Here is a 19784-nt window from a genome sequence, read left to right on the forward strand (position 1 = left end):
CTGTACATGTTTTTATACATTCGTAGTACAATAAACGTGCCTGTTTTTTTTTTTTGTTTTTTTTTTCCGGTTTGTCAGAAAGCCCAGGTGCGCCTTAAGCTTCAGGTCGTCCCGTCCCTACAGAGACTGATGATTTATCGCTGGGCTCAACAAGCTTTAGCTACCCCTGCAGATCATCCACTCCTGCCTTTGGTGTGGCAGAAATTTTTCCAACTTTACCTCTGTCAGCCTGGACCAGAGTTTGGGTGCGTTAAACAAAAGCATTCTGTCTTTATTTGGCTTGTTATTGTGATTTTATCTGGCATCTTAAAATAAAGATTGACAAACTTTTTAGATATATTATCATGCTATTTCACTTCACTAAAATGCAGTTGTTACATAATGCATGTTGGATTCAAAGTACATGTTGTACATGCTATATTCAAGTGAAAATGTTCACCCTGTTCTTCTTTTTTCTCCCTCCCCCTCATTTCCCTTTTTGTACTCCTTTCTTTATTGATGATTTCACTCATTTCATGTTTCACCAGATTTTACTCTAAGCTTTATGTAGCAGTATTGATGACTCACAAGACTGATGTTCCAGCTCTTTGACTTACACAACTTCTATGTTCTGTTCTCTGATATGTGTTGAACATAATGTCAGATGCATTTCATGTCTTGTGTTTGTCAGTATATTATTATTTTTGTATCTGCACAATATCAGTTTTTATTACATGACTCTGAAATACTTTAACTCCACAATCCCTTTCCTTCAAAATAATGAAATAATTCCAGCACAACTCAGTATTTTATGTATGTTATGTATTTGTTTATTTATTTTAAATTTTTTGGATAATGCTGTGTTTCAGGGTCCTGATGACCCACTTAAGGGTCATTTTGCAGTAATGATCAAATTAATGTTTATTTTGCCTTGTATATTGCGTAAAGTATAATATTTGTGATTTGTGAAATGCATGAGTAGTACTGTGTTTTTTTGATTGTGTATTTCTGAACCCTTGCGTCTGATTTCTTTATTTTTTTTCTTATTTCGCACCATCAGGCTGGAGGTGAAAGGTTGTATTGGAAGGCGTTACTTCCATAGTGCGGCCCATCTATCCTTGTTAAAAAGCCTCAGACAGCGGCTTGTTGAAGTGTCTGACTTCCACCATGCTGCAAGCAAGGCTTTGAAAGTGCCCTGCTCAAGCGGTGAATCCAGTGATGGTCTGCTCACCCCAGGGACGCCCATCACCCAGTACATGACCTCTCCTGAGCTGCACACTGAGCTTGTGCGGTAATGTTCAGAGTTTTGTTCTCTCAACATCCATTATTCTATTTACTATTGCGTACAATTGAGTATTAAGCATCTGAAAGAAACTTTCATTGGTATTGTTTTCAAGATGTGTGTACTTATGTGTTCTTAATTTGTATTACGGTCAAGTTCAACACAAAATAAAGTGGGACCATTTTTGGTTAATTTGTAAACAGAAGCCTTATCATTCAGCCATACTGCTTGTACAGAAACTACTTTTTTTTATGTCTAACTCTTGTTGTTCAGGCTCTTCACTGTGTTTGCTTTGTGGTTGGATGATGAAAACCTTTAACACATTTTTGTGTAAACCGTTTTATACATTTTTTTCAGGATTCTTTGATTAACAGAAAGTTTAAAAGAACAGCATTTGTTTGAAATAAAAATCATTTTTGTAACATCATAAATGTCTACCGTCACTTTTGATCAATTTAATGTATCCTTGCTGAAAAAAAAATTTATTTCAAAAATAAATCTTACTTCATACTTTTGTATACATAAAAATTAACTAAAATTTAAATACAAAACCATTCAACTAAAACCTGAACTGAAGAAAAACCTGAAGGTTTTTAAGATCATGGAAAGATCTTCCTGTCCTTCAGGCTCATATTCTGGAGAGCTCCAGGCCCGGGCGCGTTGGTGCAGTAGCTGTTCTTGAGTTCTGGCTTCAGGTTTTGACAGAACAGAACCTCTGGCATCGAGACAAATCTGTTCTCTGCCTTCTGGACCACCTGTGCCGTGCTGCATTTCTTCACCAACAAGAGGAATGTCTCCAGAAACTTCTCTACCAACAACATAAGGTTTTCTACTCTTGGATTTGTTACTTCTTTTAACAAATGGCTTAAAGCAAACTACTTTTTTTTAAATGTGTTTTTGGATTTGCCTTTTAGAGTGCTTTAGGTTTCCATGGAGACAAAGGTTTGCTGTCATCTCTTATGGGCTGGATAGTGGCAGGAAATATCACTCCATCCTTCATTGAGGGCAGTTCTCTCAAAGGGGAGGTATGTGCGAGTTATTGCTTAAATAGCTCATCTAGATCTGAATACTTTGTCATAATTTCCCTCTCTGTGTTTTTATTTTGTCTCAAGGTGTGGTTTGCTTGGTTGGTCCTCAACATGGAGACAATGTTCGAGGAAGACTCTCAGCTGCGACGCTGTGTGGAGCATGAGCTCCTCTCGAACCCTGCTTACACGCCAGATCAGGCTCTGAAGGTACACTTTCATTCTGCTCATACTCCAGTATAATTATCATGTGCAGTCACATCAAAGAGAACATTTTGAGCACACCTGAAATTATCAGGGAATGTTAAAATTGTTTTAGAATGTCTAGATTTTTCACTTTGTGGGTGGTTCTTTAGAGTAAAACTCGTCTACCTGATACATCAGTCTTTTCATTATGAAGCCCCTAAGGAGACATGGTTATGAAATAAACATGAGATGTGAGGATTTTTTATTTTTATTTTTTGTGAACGCAAAGTTTCTTGGGGCAATGTAAAACTTTTTGTGAGCAAATTAACTAACTTTTTCCTCCCAACTCGTGTCGCATATTCCCTTACGTCGCTGATTGGAGGTAGCTCGAGAAGACATATTGACATATTGGCCGTGAGGTTAATTCATATTAAACCCGTATTTGATTATCGCGATTTGAAAGACTCACAGTAAATACAGTTCAGCTTTAATAAAAGTTATTAAAAGTCTCACACAGGCGCAACACATAGTTTCGTTTTGTGTGAAAACATGACTGAAGGCTGACTGCTGAGGGAAATTATATGAAAGAATATATGATTTCATTATTTGTGTGAATGTATAATAGGAAGCCGACTGTCTTCAGAAAAGTTTCGATGGCATTTGCTTTCCATCTTCGCTCCGTGTAATGCGTAATAAAGCAGTGATTAGAAGCGCAGCACAGCTTTGTTTACAGAGGTTACCGTGAAAACAGCTATGTTCTGCAGTTCATAAGCGCCACCTGCTGTCAAACTGTGGATTTACAAATTCATTCAGTCTGTCTGCCACATTTTTGTTCAGACCAATGCGAAATCAGACCAAATTTTTGTTGTATAAATCTTAACCGGTCGATGGAAAATAGCCTACCTTGTTATCAGAAGTGTTGAGATTTTTAGAATGCACATTAGCTTATGTAGAACTGTTTATGGAGCAGATAAAATTTTATTTATCATCCTTTTATTAAAAAAAAAAGATTTAAAGGCTGATATGTTATAATTTTATTTTTAAAAATGGTCAAAACTTTATTTGAACATGTAGTACATGTCAGTAGATAACATGTTATGAATATTTTTTGTTAGTTTAAAATCTGGCCATGATTTTTTAATGTTTTATTTCACTGTTTATGCAAACAAAAAGTGCATCGTGCTGCTAATTTTATTTGTTGTCTTTTGTCATAAAACTTGGTAACAATTATTTCAGTGTGTGTATCAGTACTTTTTTAATATTTCCAGCACATTTTAACAACGCTGTGTATAACAGTTTGGATTGATACATATTTAAGAGATTTAAGTACTGTATAACATTGGTAGCTCTCAGCCGCTTTCATTTTTAAAAAGTAGCTCCCGAATGAAATAAGGTTGAAGACCCCTGCCTCTGAGGCTATGTATTTTGTCTTATTGGTGATATTTTTAATTAAGTAATTTCAAAGATTCCAAAAAAATCTATGTATCCATTAATCATGAAAAGATAATAGAAAATAATTGGTCAAAAGGTTTGGGTACCTGTACATGTTTTTATACATTCGTAGTACAATAAACGTGCCTGTTTTTTTTTTTTGTTTTTTTTTTCCGGTTTGTCAGAAAGCCCAGGTGCGCCTTAAGCTTCAGGTCGTCCCGTCCCTACAGAGACTGATGATTTATCGCTGGGCTCAACAAGCTTTAGCTACCCCTGCAGATCATCCACTCCTGCCTTTGGTGTGGCAGAAATTTTTCCAACTTTACCTCTGTCAGCCTGGACCAGAGTTTGGGTGCGTTAAACAAAAGCATTCTGTCTTTATTTGGCTTGTTATTGTGATTTTATCTGGCATCTTAAAATAAAGATTGACAAACTTTTTAGATATATTATCATGCTATTTCACTTCACTAAAATGCAGTTGTTACATAATGCATGTTGGATTCAAAGTACATGTTGTACATGCTATATTCAAGTGAAAATGTTCACCCTGTTCTTCTTTTTTCTCCCTCCCCCTCATTTCCCTTTTTGTACTCCTTTCTTTATTGATGATTTCACTCATTTCATGTTTCACCAGATTTTACTCTAAGCTTTATGTAGCAGTATTGATGACTCACAAGACTGATGTTCCAGCTCTTTGACTTACACAACTTCTATGTTCTGTTCTCTGATATGTGTTGAACATAATGTCAGATGCATTTCATGTCTTGTGTTTGTCAGTATATTATTATTTTTGTATCTGCACAATATCAGTTTTTATTACATGACTCTGAAATACTTTAACTCCACAATCCCTTTCCTTCAAAATAATGAAATAATTCCAGCACAACTCAGTATTTTATGTATGTTATGTATTTGTTTATTTATTTTAAATTTTTTGGATAATGCTGTGTTTCAGGGTCCTGATGACCCACTTAAGGGTCATTTTGCAGTAATGATCAAATTAATGTTTATTTTGCCTTGTATATTGCGTAAAGTATAATATTTGTGATTTGTGAAATGCATGAGTAGTACTGTGTTTTTTTGATTGTGTATTTCTGAACCCTTGCGTCTGATTTCTTTATTTTTTTTCTTATTTCGCACCATCAGGCTGGAGGTGAAAGGTTGTATTGGAAGGCGTTACTTCCATAGTGCGGCCCATCTATCCTTGTTAAAAAGCCTCAGACAGCGGCTTGTTGAAGTGTCTGACTTCCACCATGCTGCAAGCAAGGCTTTGAAAGTGCCCTGCTCAAGCGGTGAATCCAGTGATGGTCTGCTCACCCCAGGGACGCCCATCACCCAGTACATGACCTCTCCTGAGCTGCACACTGAGCTTGTGCGGTAATGTTCAGAGTTTTGTTCTCTCAACATCCATTATTCTATTTACTATTGCGTACAATTGAGTATTAAGCATCTGAAAGAAACTTTCATTGGTATTGTTTTCAAGATGTGTGTACTTATGTGTTCTTAATTTGTATTACGGTCAAGTTCAACACAAAATAAAGTGGGACCATTTTTGGTTAATTTGTAAACAGAAGCCTTATCATTCAGCCATACTGCTTGTACAGAAACTACTTTTTTTTATGTCTAACTCTTGTTGTTCAGGCTCTTCACTGTGTTTGCTTTGTGGTTGGATGATGAAAACCTTCAGAAGCAAGAAATTTACTTGCCTTCTTTGCCAAAGCAGTATGACACCCATCGCCTAGCAAAAATCATGCAGCGCCAGCAGGTGAGGGTTTGTTTGAGTCCAGCTGAGTGCATTCTTTCTTATCTTTTTATCTTTAAGAGGTCTGAGCTATCAAAGGATTTAGTAGATTGTTTTGAATGAAAATGTGATTTAAAACAATCCCTTACAATTTAAAAATAAAATGTTAAGCTGTCTATTTAACAGATCTATACGTCAAAAAGTTTGGGGTTGGTGAGATTTTTGTAAATGTTTTTGAAAGTAGTTTCATATCCTCACCATGGCTGCATTTGATCAAAAATATAGTAAAAGCAGTAATATTGTAAAATACTATTATAATTAAAAAACTGTAATAAATTAATGTTGTTTATTCCGGTAACGGCAAAGTTGAATGTTTCGCAACCACTACTTCAGTGTTCATTGTCACATGATCCTTCATTCAAGTATACTTCATTTAAATATTAATCTGTAGTATAATTTTAATATACTGATTTGGTGCTCAACAAACATTTCTTATTATTATCAGTGTTGCAAACAGTTGCTTAATGCTTTTGTGGAAACGTGATGCAATTTTCCAAAATATAAAGTTCAAAAGAAATTTGAAAGATAAATCTTTTGTAACAATGAAGATGTCTTTATTTTCACTTTTAATCAATTTAATGCATTCATACGAAATACAAGTATTAATCTCTTTAAAAAAAATACTGATCTCAAACATTTGAACTTTTAAACAGTAGTATTATTGTATATTTTACACATGCTTTCTTTGGACATTTGAAAAATATTCTGCCACATTTTTCATAACTTCAGATATGGTGGAGAAAGTTGTTCAACTTTAACATACTGTATGTAATCAGATATAAGAGCTAGAAGAGTTACATTTGTCATTTGCATTATACCCTCAGCAATGTATGGAAAAATGCATCAAAACATTTTCTGATAAAAGTCATGTATATAGATGAGCCTTTGTTTAAAATTATGGTCATTATTTTATTTTTTGTTCAGATGCATATTTTCAGATGATACTGAAGACGTCTTTGACACAAAACATTATCAGATATGAATTGATGCCATGTCTGTGTCACTTCATCTGTAGGAGGTGTGGATGGAGCATGTGGACATTGAGCGAGTCCAGTATGAGCTGCAGGAAGTGCTCAGTCTGTGGTCAAAGGTCAAGAGTGAACCTGCACTCTCCCAGAACACCAGCTCCTCCATCTTCACTGACTTCATCAATCCTCTGGCTGGTACTGAGCCCATCATACTCTGATGTCTGGATTCTCTTATTTATAACAGTCAGAATATGAAAACAGGACTACTCTTTAGGAATGTTACAGTTGTTTGCTTCAGGCACATTTATTAAAAGCTCGCATGACTTTCTAAATCAGAGACTGCATTTATGTAAAAACAACAAAAACAAAAAAAAAACATTTTAAGCATGTTCAAGTTATAGATTTATATAATAAAAAGACGTTTAGATGTCTTTTTGGATGTTAGATATTTATAACTTGGTGATTGTCACAGTTTGCTGTACAGATTCATTGTACAGCAGATTTTACTTTTTACACTAAATAATATTCCTCATCTATTTATTTACAGCAAGGGAGCGTATTCTCACTCATCTGAGAAAGCATGATGCCCCCCAGGGGGCGCTGTTACTTGTGCCAATGAAGGCTCCAGTGCCTGATATTCCCACTGAGAGTCTGTCTGATGAGAAAATCTCCACTGCCTTAATTCAGGAAGACCTTGCTAAGCTCCAGCATCAAGCCAAGTAAGACTTGTAGTAAGCATGTATTGATTGTCAGAACTCACTTACAGCCCATAAGTGCATGTTAAGTAAATCTTCTGTGCCGTGATTAATAACCGGTGCCTCTCAAATTACTCTGTGATAAGCTGTAGTGCTGTATTTGCATCTCCGTATGTGCTAAATGACTTGTAAATCACAACTGTGTCCTCTTCTCAGGTTGGCAACGGTCCGGGAAACACAGCAGGTCGCTCTAGACAGTGAACTGCTGGAGGTGTTGCCGCAGCTCTACATAAACCGAGAAGACCAACTTTCAATGCAGTTAGAGTGCCGTGGCAAAGGTGGACAGCCCTGCCAGGGTCCCGCACATGTCACTGTAAAGGTGAATAGCTGCCATTTCTATCCTTCTGCTCTGTGCTAGTTGTACACTTGCATGAGATGAGACTTCAGTCATATTCAGGAGCCTAATAAAAGTTGTTTTATTGTACATGGGTCACAATGTTGTGATCACATGACATGCTGAATACTACTCACTTCATCATGGTAACCCCCATTTTATTAGACACTTGCGCAATACATTAATCATGACCGACTGCAATTAGCACATTTATACAATGGTATTGGCGACTGAAATATTTGCATCTTTTTTGTGTAATAATAGTAGTGTGGATTACTAGGTGTCGGTGTCCAAAATGCCATATCATTATTTAATTGAAATGAAGCTATAATAATAATAATAATAACAACAACAGTAATAATAATAATATAACATTATCTAAATAAATTAACTTAATATACTTTTTTGAAATTGTGCCTTAAACTAACTGAAATAAAGTAAGTTTAAGTTAGTAGTGAAATGTCAAACCTTATGTCAGACCTATTTTTCTCCCTAACTACATTCCTGTCTTCTCTGCATTAAAGCAGCACTATGTAACTTTTGGCGCTCTAGCGGTTAATAAACAGAACTGCACACATCCCGTGGAAGAACATTCTAACCGGAGCTACTTCTCTAAGTTTATGTCTATGGCGATTCACGCAGGTATGTGTTACTCCGCAGCGGTGACAACCTGACCAGGCTACAATAGTCCAAATATAAGTACTTATTATAAGTGTACCGTAGTGATTCGGAATAAGACAAAAACGCGGTTTGGAAGATTAATTAATGATGTGCTCGCTCATAATATACTTTTTGCAAATTTTGAACACATAGTGCTGCTTTAAAGGGTTCATGAACTGCCTTTTTTATTATTTTGTACAGTTCTCTTATAATGTTAGCAAGATTTTTATATCAAAAAACATAATTTAGAAGTAATAGGCTATTTTCTGTCCTGTTTTGACCCCCCTCATCAGAACGCTCTGTGGCAGATTGTAGATTCGGAAGTAAACGCCCACTGCTATGATTGGATAACAGTTGTGTGTGTTTGACAGCCTACGTCCTACACAGATGGACACTGCTGTGGTTTAGGTTAAAAACGCATATATACTCAGTACATATCAAACGATCTGTAATAACAGACAAAGTAATAGTGATCGTGCAATAAAAACACTCACACTTGTGTGGTGCGACATTACTGTCGGATCCAATATATTCGGCATAGCATTGTCTTTTAGTTTCAATCTTTCTGAAAAGTCGAATTGTGCCTTGTTTGTAAACGAATCCACAGTAAAATGAAGTGAACAAAGGACCAAGTTCTTACTGACTCAGTCTGGCGCTTCATTAAAAATTAAGTTAATCTAATAAAGTTTACCGTTTGGTTTCTGCGTAGACCTGTGATTGCTGCTCTTGTCATTTACCTACTACGTGCATTAATCGGTGGGCGGGGCTAAACAGGCAGTGCTGTAGAAGCAGGCGTTGATCTTCTTCTGCGTAGGTGGTGTTTAGCAACACTATTACATCATAAAGTGGCACATTCCACAAGCTGTCGTTTTGGCAGACTGGCTTCAATATAAGCTGCGTTTAGACTACGAGAAAGTTTTGAGTTCTGAAACTTACAGAATGTTTTTATAGCACAATGACCTCTTATACATCAAAAGATCAAGGGAATATTGATTTATCAGTTCATGACCCCTTTAATAATATAAACAATTTTGGCAACCCCTCAGAAAATCCTACATTTTCATGAGCTCTCTCTCTTTCTCCCTCATTGTGTGCTGCAGTACTCAAGACTGCACAAACTGGATCCACTGCAGAATCAGATCCAATGCCTGAAGAGTGATATTAAACAGCTACAGGTTGATGGAATCAAAGCTCCTCCTCAAAGTCTGGCTGAGGCAGCCGTGCACACAGAGAACTTCATCACGTCAGTACCCACTCAAATAAGTTTCTAAACTTTCTATATTTGTGTCACTAAATGTGAACATCATGTTTTCTTGTTTAGGGCCTTGGTTAATGCTTACAAACTAAATCCTTCCCCTGGCATACTGAAGGTGGGCATCACTGCTTTCTATCAGATAGTGTCATTTGTGTGTGAGGATACACAGAGACATCCACCCACCCGGCAATTTTTCACATCCTGTATAGAGATCCTTGGTCAGGTATTGTTTTCAACCCAGTGAACTATATTATGTTACATTATTTCAGCACTAATTTCAAAATGCAATGATGTTTTCTCAAATTTGTTTTCATTTAAATTGACTTTTTTTACACGAAGTAATTTTTATTTTATTTTTATAATGTTTTTTTGTTTACAACCCTCAAGTCTTACCTGTTAAAATGATATAAAGTGTATCTTTGACTGTAGGTCTTCATCCGGGATGTCCGATCAGAATGTAAACAAATGCTGAAGACCATCCTGCTCAACAGACACCTCTGTAACCTTCTCTCACCCTACTTCACCCCAAACGCCTCTCCTGCAGAGCTGGTCTCTCTGTACGAGGAAGTGGTCAACACCCTCCACATAGACAGTGGTGATGTCATATTCATGCTCCTCACAAAAGTAATTCACCTTCATTGAATAATGCTATAAATATTTATCAGACAGGTTGAAATTGAAAGTATTATGGGTTAAAAAGTTTGCAAAATAAAAATTCTAGAGGTTTTTTATTCCATGAGGAAAAGACTTAACTGATTTATAAAATTATTTTTGTGCAGAACAAAAACAATCTCATTTAAATGTGCAAGACAATCTGCACTCTCCAACCACCTCATACTGGATCCTTCACATGGCCCTCTGAGACTTTGATTGCTCTACTTTTTGCGTTTGAATGTGTAGCTCATGTTTGCAACTTTTAAAAAAAAAAATGATGTTGAACAATCTGCTCTGTTTCTAGTTTGACTTGACTCAGTGGCTGTCGGTGCCGCAGCCTCAGTTCTCTGAGCGTAGCCGATTGATGGAAATAATCCATCAGGCTCTGTGCACCTGTGGGCTGGAACCTGAGCCAGAAGTCCTCATGCCCTTCAACATATTCTGCAAGCATTGGACTGAACTGCTTCTTTACCAGTTTCCAGACCACTACAGTGACTTCCTTCGTCTGCTCATGCAGAGTATGTCTTTCCTTCTCTCTGACCTAGACTTTTTTTTTTTCAGATTTGATTGGTTCCATGTCAAATTGTCACAATGAAACCCTCATGTAATCACCTCAGAATAGTAGTTAATTTATTTTAATTTACTTGCAAACCTCAGATTTTGGGTCACAATCTTTGTTTTTAAAAAGATAAGATATCTAGATATTATATATTAGATTCTATGTCCAATGTCTGCTAAATTATATTTATAAAAGTGAAGTGTCTAAATCGGTCCAGATCTGCTTTTGTAGATTTGACTATACAGGTGCATCTCAATAAATTAGAATGTCGTGGAAAAGTTCATTTATTTCAGTAATTCAACTCAAATTGTGAAACTCGTGTATTAAATAAATTCAGTGCACACATCAAAAGATCAAGGGAATATTGATTTATCAGTTCATGACCCCTTTAATAATATAAACAATTTTGGCAACCCCTCAGAAAATCCTACATTTTCATGAGCTCTCTCTCTTTCTCCCTCATTGTGTGCTGCAGTACTCAAGACTGCACAAACTGGATCCACTGCAGAATCAGATCCAATGCCTGAAGAGTGATATTAAACAGCTACAGGTTGATGGAATCAAAGCTCCTCCTCAAAGTCTGGCTGAGGCAGCCGTGCACACAGAGAACTTCATCACGTCAGTACCCACTCAAATAAGTTTCTAAACTTTCTATATTTGTGTCACTAAATGTGAACATCATGTTTTCTTGTTTAGGGCCTTGGTTAATGCTTACAAACTAAATCCTTCCCCTGGCATACTGAAGGTGGGCATCACTGCTTTCTATCAGATAGTGTCATTTGTGTGTGAGGATACACAGAGACATCCACCCACCCGGCAATTTTTCACATCCTGTATAGAGATCCTTGGTCAGGTATTGTTTTCAACCCAGTGAACTATATTATGTTACATTATTTCAGCACTAATTTCAAAATGCAATGATGTTTTCTCAAATTTGTTTTCATTTAAATTGACTTTTTTTACACGAAGTAATTTTTATTTTATTTTTATAATGTTTTTTTGTTTACAACCCTCAAGTCTTACCTGTTAAAATGATATAAAGTGTATCTTTGACTGTAGGTCTTCATCCGGGATGTCCGATCAGAATGTAAACAAATGCTGAAGACCATCCTGCTCAACAGACACCTCTGTAACCTTCTCTCACCCTACTTCACCCCAAACGCCTCTCCTGCAGAGCTGGTCTCTCTGTACGAGGAAGTGGTCAACACCCTCCACATAGACAGTGGTGATGTCATATTCATGCTCCTCACAAAAGTAATTCACCTTCATTGAATAATGCTATAAATATTTATCAGACAGGTTGAAATTGAAAGTATTATGGGTTAAAAAGTTTGCAAAATAAAAATTCTAGAGGTTTTTTATTCCATGAGGAAAAGACTTAACTGATTTATAAAATTATTTTTGTGCAGAACAAAAACAATCTCATTTAAATGTGCAAGACAATCTGCACTCTCCAACCACCTCATACTGGATCCTTCACATGGCCCTCTGAGACTTTGATTGCTCTACTTTTTGCGTTTGAATGTGTAGCTCATGTTTGCAACTTTTAAAAAAAAAAATGATGTTGAACAATCTGCTCTGTTTCTAGTTTGACTTGACTCAGTGGCTGTCGGTGCCGCAGCCTCAGTTCTCTGAGCGTAGCCGATTGATGGAAATAATCCATCAGGCTCTGTGCACCTGTGGGCTGGAACCTGAGCCAGAAGTCCTCATGCCCTTCAACATATTCTGCAAGCATTGGACTGAACTGCTTCTTTACCAGTTTCCAGACCACTACAGTGACTTCCTTCGTCTGCTCATGCAGAGTATGTCTTTCCTTCTCTCTGACCTAGACTTTTTTTTTTTCAGATTTGATTGGTTCCATGTCAAATTGTCACAATGAAACCCTCATGTAATCACCTCAGAATAGTAGTTAATTTATTTTAATTTACTTGCAAACCTCAGATTTTGGGTCACAATCTTTGTTTTTAAAAAGATAAGATATCTAGATATTATATATTAGATTCTATGTCCAATGTCTGCTAAATTATATTTATAAAAGTGAAGTGTCTAAATCGGTCCAGATCTGCTTTTGTAGATTTGACTATACAGGTGCATCTCAATAAATTAGAATGTCGTGGAAAAGTTCATTTATTTCAGTAATTCAACTCAAATTGTGAAACTCGTGTATTAAATAAATTCAGTGCACACAGACTGAAGTAGTTTAAGTCTTTGGTTCTTTTAATTGTGATGATTTTGGCTCACATTTAACAAAAACCCACCAATTCACTAAGTGGTGATGTCATATTCATGCTCCTCACAAAAGTAATTCACCTTCATTGAATAATGCTATAAATATTTATCAGACAGGTTGAAATTGAAAGTATTATGGGTTAAAAAGTTTGCAAAATAAAAATTCTAGAGGTTTTTTATTCCATGAGGAAAAGACTTAACTGATTTATAAAATTATTTTTGTGCAGAACAAAAACAATCTCATTTAAATGTGCAAGACAATCTGCACTCTCCAACCACCTCATACTGGATCCTTCACATGGCCCTCTGAGACTTTGATTGCTCTACTTTTTGCGTTTGAATGTGTAGCTCATGTTTGCAACTTTTAAAAAAAAAAATGATGTTGAACAATCTGCTCTGTTTCTAGTTTGACTTGACTCAGTGGCTGTCGGTGCCGCAGCCTCAGTTCTCTGAGCGTAGCCGATTGATGGAAATAATCCATCAGGCTCTGTGCACCTGTGGGCTGGAACCTGAGCCAGAAGCCCTCATGCCCTTCAACATCTTCTGCAAGCATTGGACAGAACTGCTGCTTTACCAATTTCCAGACCACTACAGTGACTTCCTTCGTCTGCTCATGCAGAGTATGTCTTTCCTTCTCTCTGACCTAGACTTTTTTTTTTTCAGATTTGATTGGTTCCATGTCAAATTGTCACAATGAAACCCTCATGTAATCACCTCAGAATAGTAGTTAATTTATTTTAATTTACTTGCAAACCTCAGATTTTGGGTCACAATCTTTGTTTTTAAAAAGATAAGATATCTAGATATTATATATTAGATTCTATGTCCAATGTCTGCTAAATTATATTTATAAAAGTGAAGTGTCTAAATCGGTCCAGATCTGCTTTTGTAGATTTGACTATACAGGTGCATCTCAATAAATTAGAATGTCGTGGAAAAGTTCATTTATTTCAGTAATTCAACTCAAATTGTGAAACTCGTGTATTAAATAAATTCAGTGCACACAGACTGAAGTAGTTTAAGTCTTTGGTTCTTTTAATTGTGATGATTTTGGCTCACATTTAACAAAAAAATTTATTGAGATGCACCTGTATATGGTTTTTTGTAACTAAGTAATTTTTCATGCATCTAAGCATCCTTCTTTTGCCCTGTTGTGGTAGTTTAGCATGACGTTTGTAATCATAATTTATAAACATTATATGTAAATTCCAAAAACTACATATGAATGGTTTGCCATAAGTGAAAATGTACTTAGAAATTATTTTCTAAAAACTATTTGTGCTTTGACTATGATTGACTAAAATTGACTATGTTCACTTTCCTGCAGGCTCTTCTAAACAGCTTCTCAGTCCAGACTGTTGGAGAACATCACTAAGAGTGCTGGGCTGTTCTCCTCATCCCATCATAAAGACAAACAAAACCCGCTCCATCCTGCTCTCCCCTCAACAGGTAACGCAAAACACTCCTTATTTATTTGACATGCTCTAATTAGTGTTAAATACTTCAAACGGAGCCAGATAATTAAAATTGCACTTTGTTTTTCTAGGTGGATGAAACAATTGAATGGCTCTCAAAGTACTTCCTGAAGCTCCGTCTGTCTAACGGGGACTTCAGGAGCTTTGGTCTCCTCTCAAAATGGGGGCCGTACATTGAGGAAGTCAAGAGGTTTTGGGAAGATTTGATTACCTACGTCATGGATCTGGAACTAAACAATTGCAGCAAAGAACCAGTAGGAAGTCCAAGACTGGTCAAAGGTACAAAATTGTATTTCTCTGTTGTGCGTAGCAACCAAATGCTTATAGTCCAGAGCCAGACAAAAGTTTGGGGTCAGTAAGATGTTCAGTAAAAATGTATCAGTTTCCACAATCACTTTACTATCACAGCAATAAATTACATTTTAAATTGTATTCAAATACAAATAATTTTAAAACAATATTACTGTTTTACTGTATTTTTGATCAAATAAATGCTGTCTTGGTGAGCATAAGAGACTTATTTGAAAAAAAAGAAGAAAAAAAAATCTTAAGACTCCAAACTTTTGAACAGTAGTGTATATATCTGCATAGCAACTATTTGTATAATTAAATTAATTCATGTTAAATTCTACTCGATGTAGCTCTTGAGAACCTGCATGCAAAAATGGCCAAACTGTTTGAACCGTGGATTCTGGTCCTTGACACTGACAACACTAGGTATGCTTTGACGTGGCTCAGCAGTTTGGTTGTTACAACACTGATGGCAGAAGTGATGAGTAACGACTCTCTTGTGTCTGTCACAGTCATCCTCGCTGTTCTCCATGGCTTGAATCAGATGCCGCAGCTGCAGCGAGCTTAGTGAGCTTATATGCACGCTTGATGGAGACTATGCATGAGAAATTCAAAGGTGAACATCCTTGGAGAACAGGACAACACACAAATGTCATGATTCATTCAACCATTTTTTTCAGCTGTTTAAATACATATTCAGTTCAAAATCCATTTGATCAGTATGTAATTTTGAATCCATAATGTTTTTGGTGCAGATTGCTTGTTGCCAGGACAAAGAGGAGCTCTGTGGTTTCATCTCATGCATTACTGTGAGACCTGCACCTCTCCCAAGATGCCAGAGTACCTGCTGTACACCTACCACACTGAGTACAGCCGTTTGCCATGGAAGGACCTGCATCCAGATCAGACTCTAATGAACCAGTTTTTCAATGTGAGAGATTTACAGAACTCCTTAAATCACATATATTACCTGTGTTTGGTTGAGGATCTCTAGAATGTTTCAAAACCAGATTTAGACCTATATACACCACCATCCAGACATTTGGGGACAGGAAAATATCTGTTTTCTATTTTATTACGGTTTAAAATGCAATTTATTCCTGTGATGACAAAACTGAATGTTCTGCAGCCATTACTCCAGTCTTCAGTGTCACATGATCTTTTAGAAATCATTCCAATATGCTGATTTGGTGCTAAAAAAAAACATGCATACCTTATTATTATTAATGTTGAAAACAGTTGTACTGCTTAATATTTTTTGTGGAAACAGTGAGATATTTGTTTAGGATTCTTTAATGAATAGAAAGCTCAAAAGAACAACATTTATTTGAAATAGACATTTTGTAACATAAGTCTTACTGTCACCTTTGATCAATGTAATGCAATCTTCAGTAACATATTTTTTTTTTTTTTTTTTTTTTATCTTACCGACACCAAACTTTTGAACAGTTGCAATGCATACATATATTTAATCACTTCCAAGGTAGTCTGATAAATAATTTGGTGAAGATGACAGGTTTTAATCCTTCTGTCTTACTTTTAGTAACTATAAGAAAATACTGATACTTTAATAGATGGTTGTCAGTAAATTGATTGAATTTTGTGCTGTTCAGGTGGAGAGGGGAAGCCCAAAGAGTTGTTTCCTGTTTATGGGAGAGCTGCTGTGTGAGGTGAACTGGGTCAGTGTACTGAGTGACTCTCTCAGCCCCCAGCTAAGCCCCTCAGCTCAGACGATGGTGGTCTCTGTCCTCTATCTGATGGTGTTTCTGGCCAAAGAGGATCTCAGCAAACCTGTGAGTGGTCACCTGTTTACCCTAACCGTCTTCAAGGGCCTATTAGAGGTTAATTTACCATGATTTACTTATACAGGAGTCTTCTGTTCTCAGTCTCCTGGATCAATCAGCTTCTCTGCCTTGGCACCTAGTAGATTTTCCTTCTTATCAAAATGTTACACGCTATGTCAGCACACATTACCCAGCATCCCTTGTTCTGAGCCATGATACTTCTTTACAACACGTCATCAAATTGCTTAGAATGGCTGCTGGATTTGGGACGACCACACAAATGTTACATCACAAGGTTAGATGACACACTGTTGTCAAATACTGTAAATTACTGTAAACTACATTTTTACAGCATAGTGATTTGTATCTGTTATGTGATTTGTGACTGTCAGGACATGGCTTTAAAGTGCCAAGCCTTCCTTCACTTAATGGTGCAGTTCCTGACTTCTCTGGATCAAAATGGGAACATCAGTCTGGCATCTCTGGAGACAGAAATGGAGAAATTACTGGAGTACATTGTCATTTTCAACCCTCCTGGTGAGGAGAATGTTTAATTTCTCTTTCATATTCATTTTCTTGTCACGTCCCTCAGCAGGCCCTTCAAGATTATTGCATAACATTAACTTTTAGTTCTGTTTACCACTGGATTTTATAAGAATGAAAGCAGTTGTTTGTTTCAGTACGTTCACACTGCACACAGTTCCAGTTTGTTTTTTAGATTCAGTCTTTCGGATTGACTCTTTGTATTGTCATTTAGAATATGACAAAGTCATATCAGCTTGTTCAGTTAGTACCCAGTATATTGGTTGCAGTAGTAATGACAAAGGCATCAGCACAATGCCAAGAGTGGGGAAAGAATAAGAAATTAGTTAAGATACAGATACAGACACTGTAACAAATAATGTATGATTGTACATATGCATCTGTTCCCAAAAACATTTGAAATACCATATACTGATTTGCATTCTTGAGTATTCCGATGAGCTTGCCTTGACATTTTAAGGAATGCTAAATATTTATTTTTTACAACATATATATGTGCATAGAGCAGCTTGTCAAAAATGAAAAAAGGAGGATCTTGCGTTTGGTTCCATTCACATGTATCACGATTTCAAGTCAATAATAGAATCCATCAATGATTTTTATCATGCACTGAGCATTTTTTTGCACTTTATAGGAATAAAGAAGATTGCTAGTATCTCGGCATGTAATCCTTTTATTTGGATACACGGCAAACGAATTTCAAGAATTGAGTTTTTTGCTCTTTGGTGGATTCTATCATAGAGCAGCTTGTGCAGTAATTTCTGAATTAAATGCAGGAGCAGATGAGGAACATGTCAATTTACTATCCATTCTCCACCTGAATCTGATTTTAATCGGTTTTCAAACCAAATACAAATGTAGTTTGTAATAGTATTCATTCATTCATTCATTCATTCATTCGTTCGTTCATTCAAGATTTTTTAATGTTTTTGAAAGAGGTCCTAAATAGTAATATTGTAATAGTAATAGTATTAGTAACATCTTAAAGGGTTAGCTCACACAAAAATAAAAATTCTGTAATTAATTACCCTCATGGTGTTCCAAACCCGTAAGACCTTCGTTCGTCTTCAGTACACAAACTAAGATATTTTTGATGAAATCCAAGACCTTTCTGACCCTGCATAGACAGCAACACAACTACCACGTTCAATGCCCAGAAAGGTAGTAAGGACATTGTTAAAATAATCCATGTGACACCAGTGGTTCAATCGTAATTTTATGAAGGTACAAGAATATTTTCTGAGCAACGAAAACAAAAATAATGACTTTATTCAACAATTTCTTCTCTTCTGTGTCAGTCTTTCACAACATGCTTTCACAAGAGTACCACTAAAGGTTGAACCACTGATGTCACATGGACTATTTTAATGATGTCCTTACTAAGTTTCTGGGCCTTGAACATATCAGTTGTGTTGCTGTCTATGCAGGGTCATAAAGCTCTCAGATTTCATCAAATATATCAATTTGTGTTCCGAACGATGGGTTTGGAATGACACGAGGGTGAGTAATTAATGACAGAATTTTCGTTTTTGTGTGAACAATTCCTTAACACAAAACAAAACAGGCAGTAACAGTATCTCTCTTTATGCTGAATGAACTTAATGTATGATTTTAATGCATCTCATTCTCACGTTCAGAGATAGACCTCCAGCAGCGGCACATGGCCACCTGCAGTCTGTTTGCGGAGATGCTGACTCTGCTGAATGAAGCTGGCATATCTACAGCAGAGGGACTCGGGGCTAAACTCCACTCCTGGGTGGAAAAGCGAGCTCGGGGTCCTTTGGTTCTCCCCCTGCTAACCGCTGCGTGCAAATGCCTGGCCTCAGTGCGTCATATGACACGAACCACTGAGGCCTGTATTCTCTCCTACTTCACTGATGGTAATAATAGCTCGTACTTGTTCTGGGCTTAGTCACAGATTTTAAATGGTCTGTCTGCGTAAGCCTTTAGGAATTATTCTTCTCCCTAATCACACTGTAAGCACCATAAAAGCAAATATCTGGGCTGAATCAAAACATTTGCATGGAGCCATTATAGAGTACAGTGAGTTTTAGTATCTTATAAATCTGTCCACAACTTCTAGTAATATGTTGTGTGTTTCTTTCAGGTGGATGTGCTGATCAATACTCTGGTTGGGGGCCCATCCTTGTCTCTCTTCAGGTTCCTGAACTGAATGTTGAGGACTTCATTCAGGAAAGCCTGAACCTGGGCAGTTATCTCACCCTGTACGTCTACATCCTCCAGAGGCTGAACCTGGAGCAAACCCTCCTGAATGAGAAGAAGACCTTAGTGCGGCTCAGCTCATGGATCAGCCAGGTCTTCCCTAGGTAACATACACTTTATCACATATATACACTGCCGTTCAAAAGTTTGGGATCAGTAAGATTTTTAATGTTTTTTAATGGAGTCTCTTGTGCTCATCAAGGCTGTATTTATTTGATCAAAAATACAGAAAAAAAAACTGTTATTTTGTGAAATATTATTGCAATTTAAAATAACAGTTTCTATTTTAATATGCTTTAAAATATAATTTATTCCTGTGATGCAAAGCTGAATTTTCAGCATCATTACTC

At 36.6% G+C, this 19784-nt stretch overlaps 1 protein-coding gene across 1 annotated transcript in view; it reads left to right on the top strand.

Moving 5' to 3' along the window:
* LOC107681055 (ectopic P granules protein 5 homolog) overlaps positions 1 to 19784 on the top strand; it is a 34950-nt gene that overhangs the window by 13212 nt on the left and 1954 nt on the right. Inside the window, exons 23-42 of the mRNA XM_016477205.1 lie at positions 79 to 245; positions 1040 to 1270; positions 5545 to 5668; positions 6720 to 6867; positions 7220 to 7391; positions 7584 to 7746; positions 9522 to 9664; positions 9743 to 9899; positions 10106 to 10300; positions 10635 to 10848; positions 14446 to 14567; positions 14665 to 14872; positions 15235 to 15310; positions 15397 to 15500; positions 15640 to 15815; positions 16498 to 16677; positions 16754 to 16963; positions 17061 to 17205; positions 18849 to 19091; positions 19319 to 19538. Coding sequence (XP_016332691.1) covers positions 79 to 245; positions 1040 to 1270; positions 5545 to 5668; positions 6720 to 6867; positions 7220 to 7391; positions 7584 to 7746; positions 9522 to 9664; positions 9743 to 9899; positions 10106 to 10300; positions 10635 to 10848; positions 14446 to 14567; positions 14665 to 14872; positions 15235 to 15310; positions 15397 to 15500; positions 15640 to 15815; positions 16498 to 16677; positions 16754 to 16963; positions 17061 to 17205; positions 18849 to 19091; positions 19319 to 19538 — 3398 coding nt within the window. The remainder of the gene's footprint in view (positions 1 to 78; positions 246 to 1039; positions 1271 to 5544; positions 5669 to 6719; positions 6868 to 7219; positions 7392 to 7583; positions 7747 to 9521; positions 9665 to 9742; positions 9900 to 10105; positions 10301 to 10634; positions 10849 to 14445; positions 14568 to 14664; positions 14873 to 15234; positions 15311 to 15396; positions 15501 to 15639; positions 15816 to 16497; positions 16678 to 16753; positions 16964 to 17060; positions 17206 to 18848; positions 19092 to 19318; positions 19539 to 19784) is intronic.

This window comes from Sinocyclocheilus anshuiensis, unplaced genomic scaffold (genome assembly GCF_001515605.1).
Source record: "Sinocyclocheilus anshuiensis isolate Anshui unplaced genomic scaffold, SAMN03320099.WGS_v1.1 scaffold697, whole genome shotgun sequence".
NCBI classification, from domain to species: Eukaryota; Metazoa; Chordata; class Actinopteri; order Cypriniformes; family Cyprinidae; genus Sinocyclocheilus; species Sinocyclocheilus anshuiensis.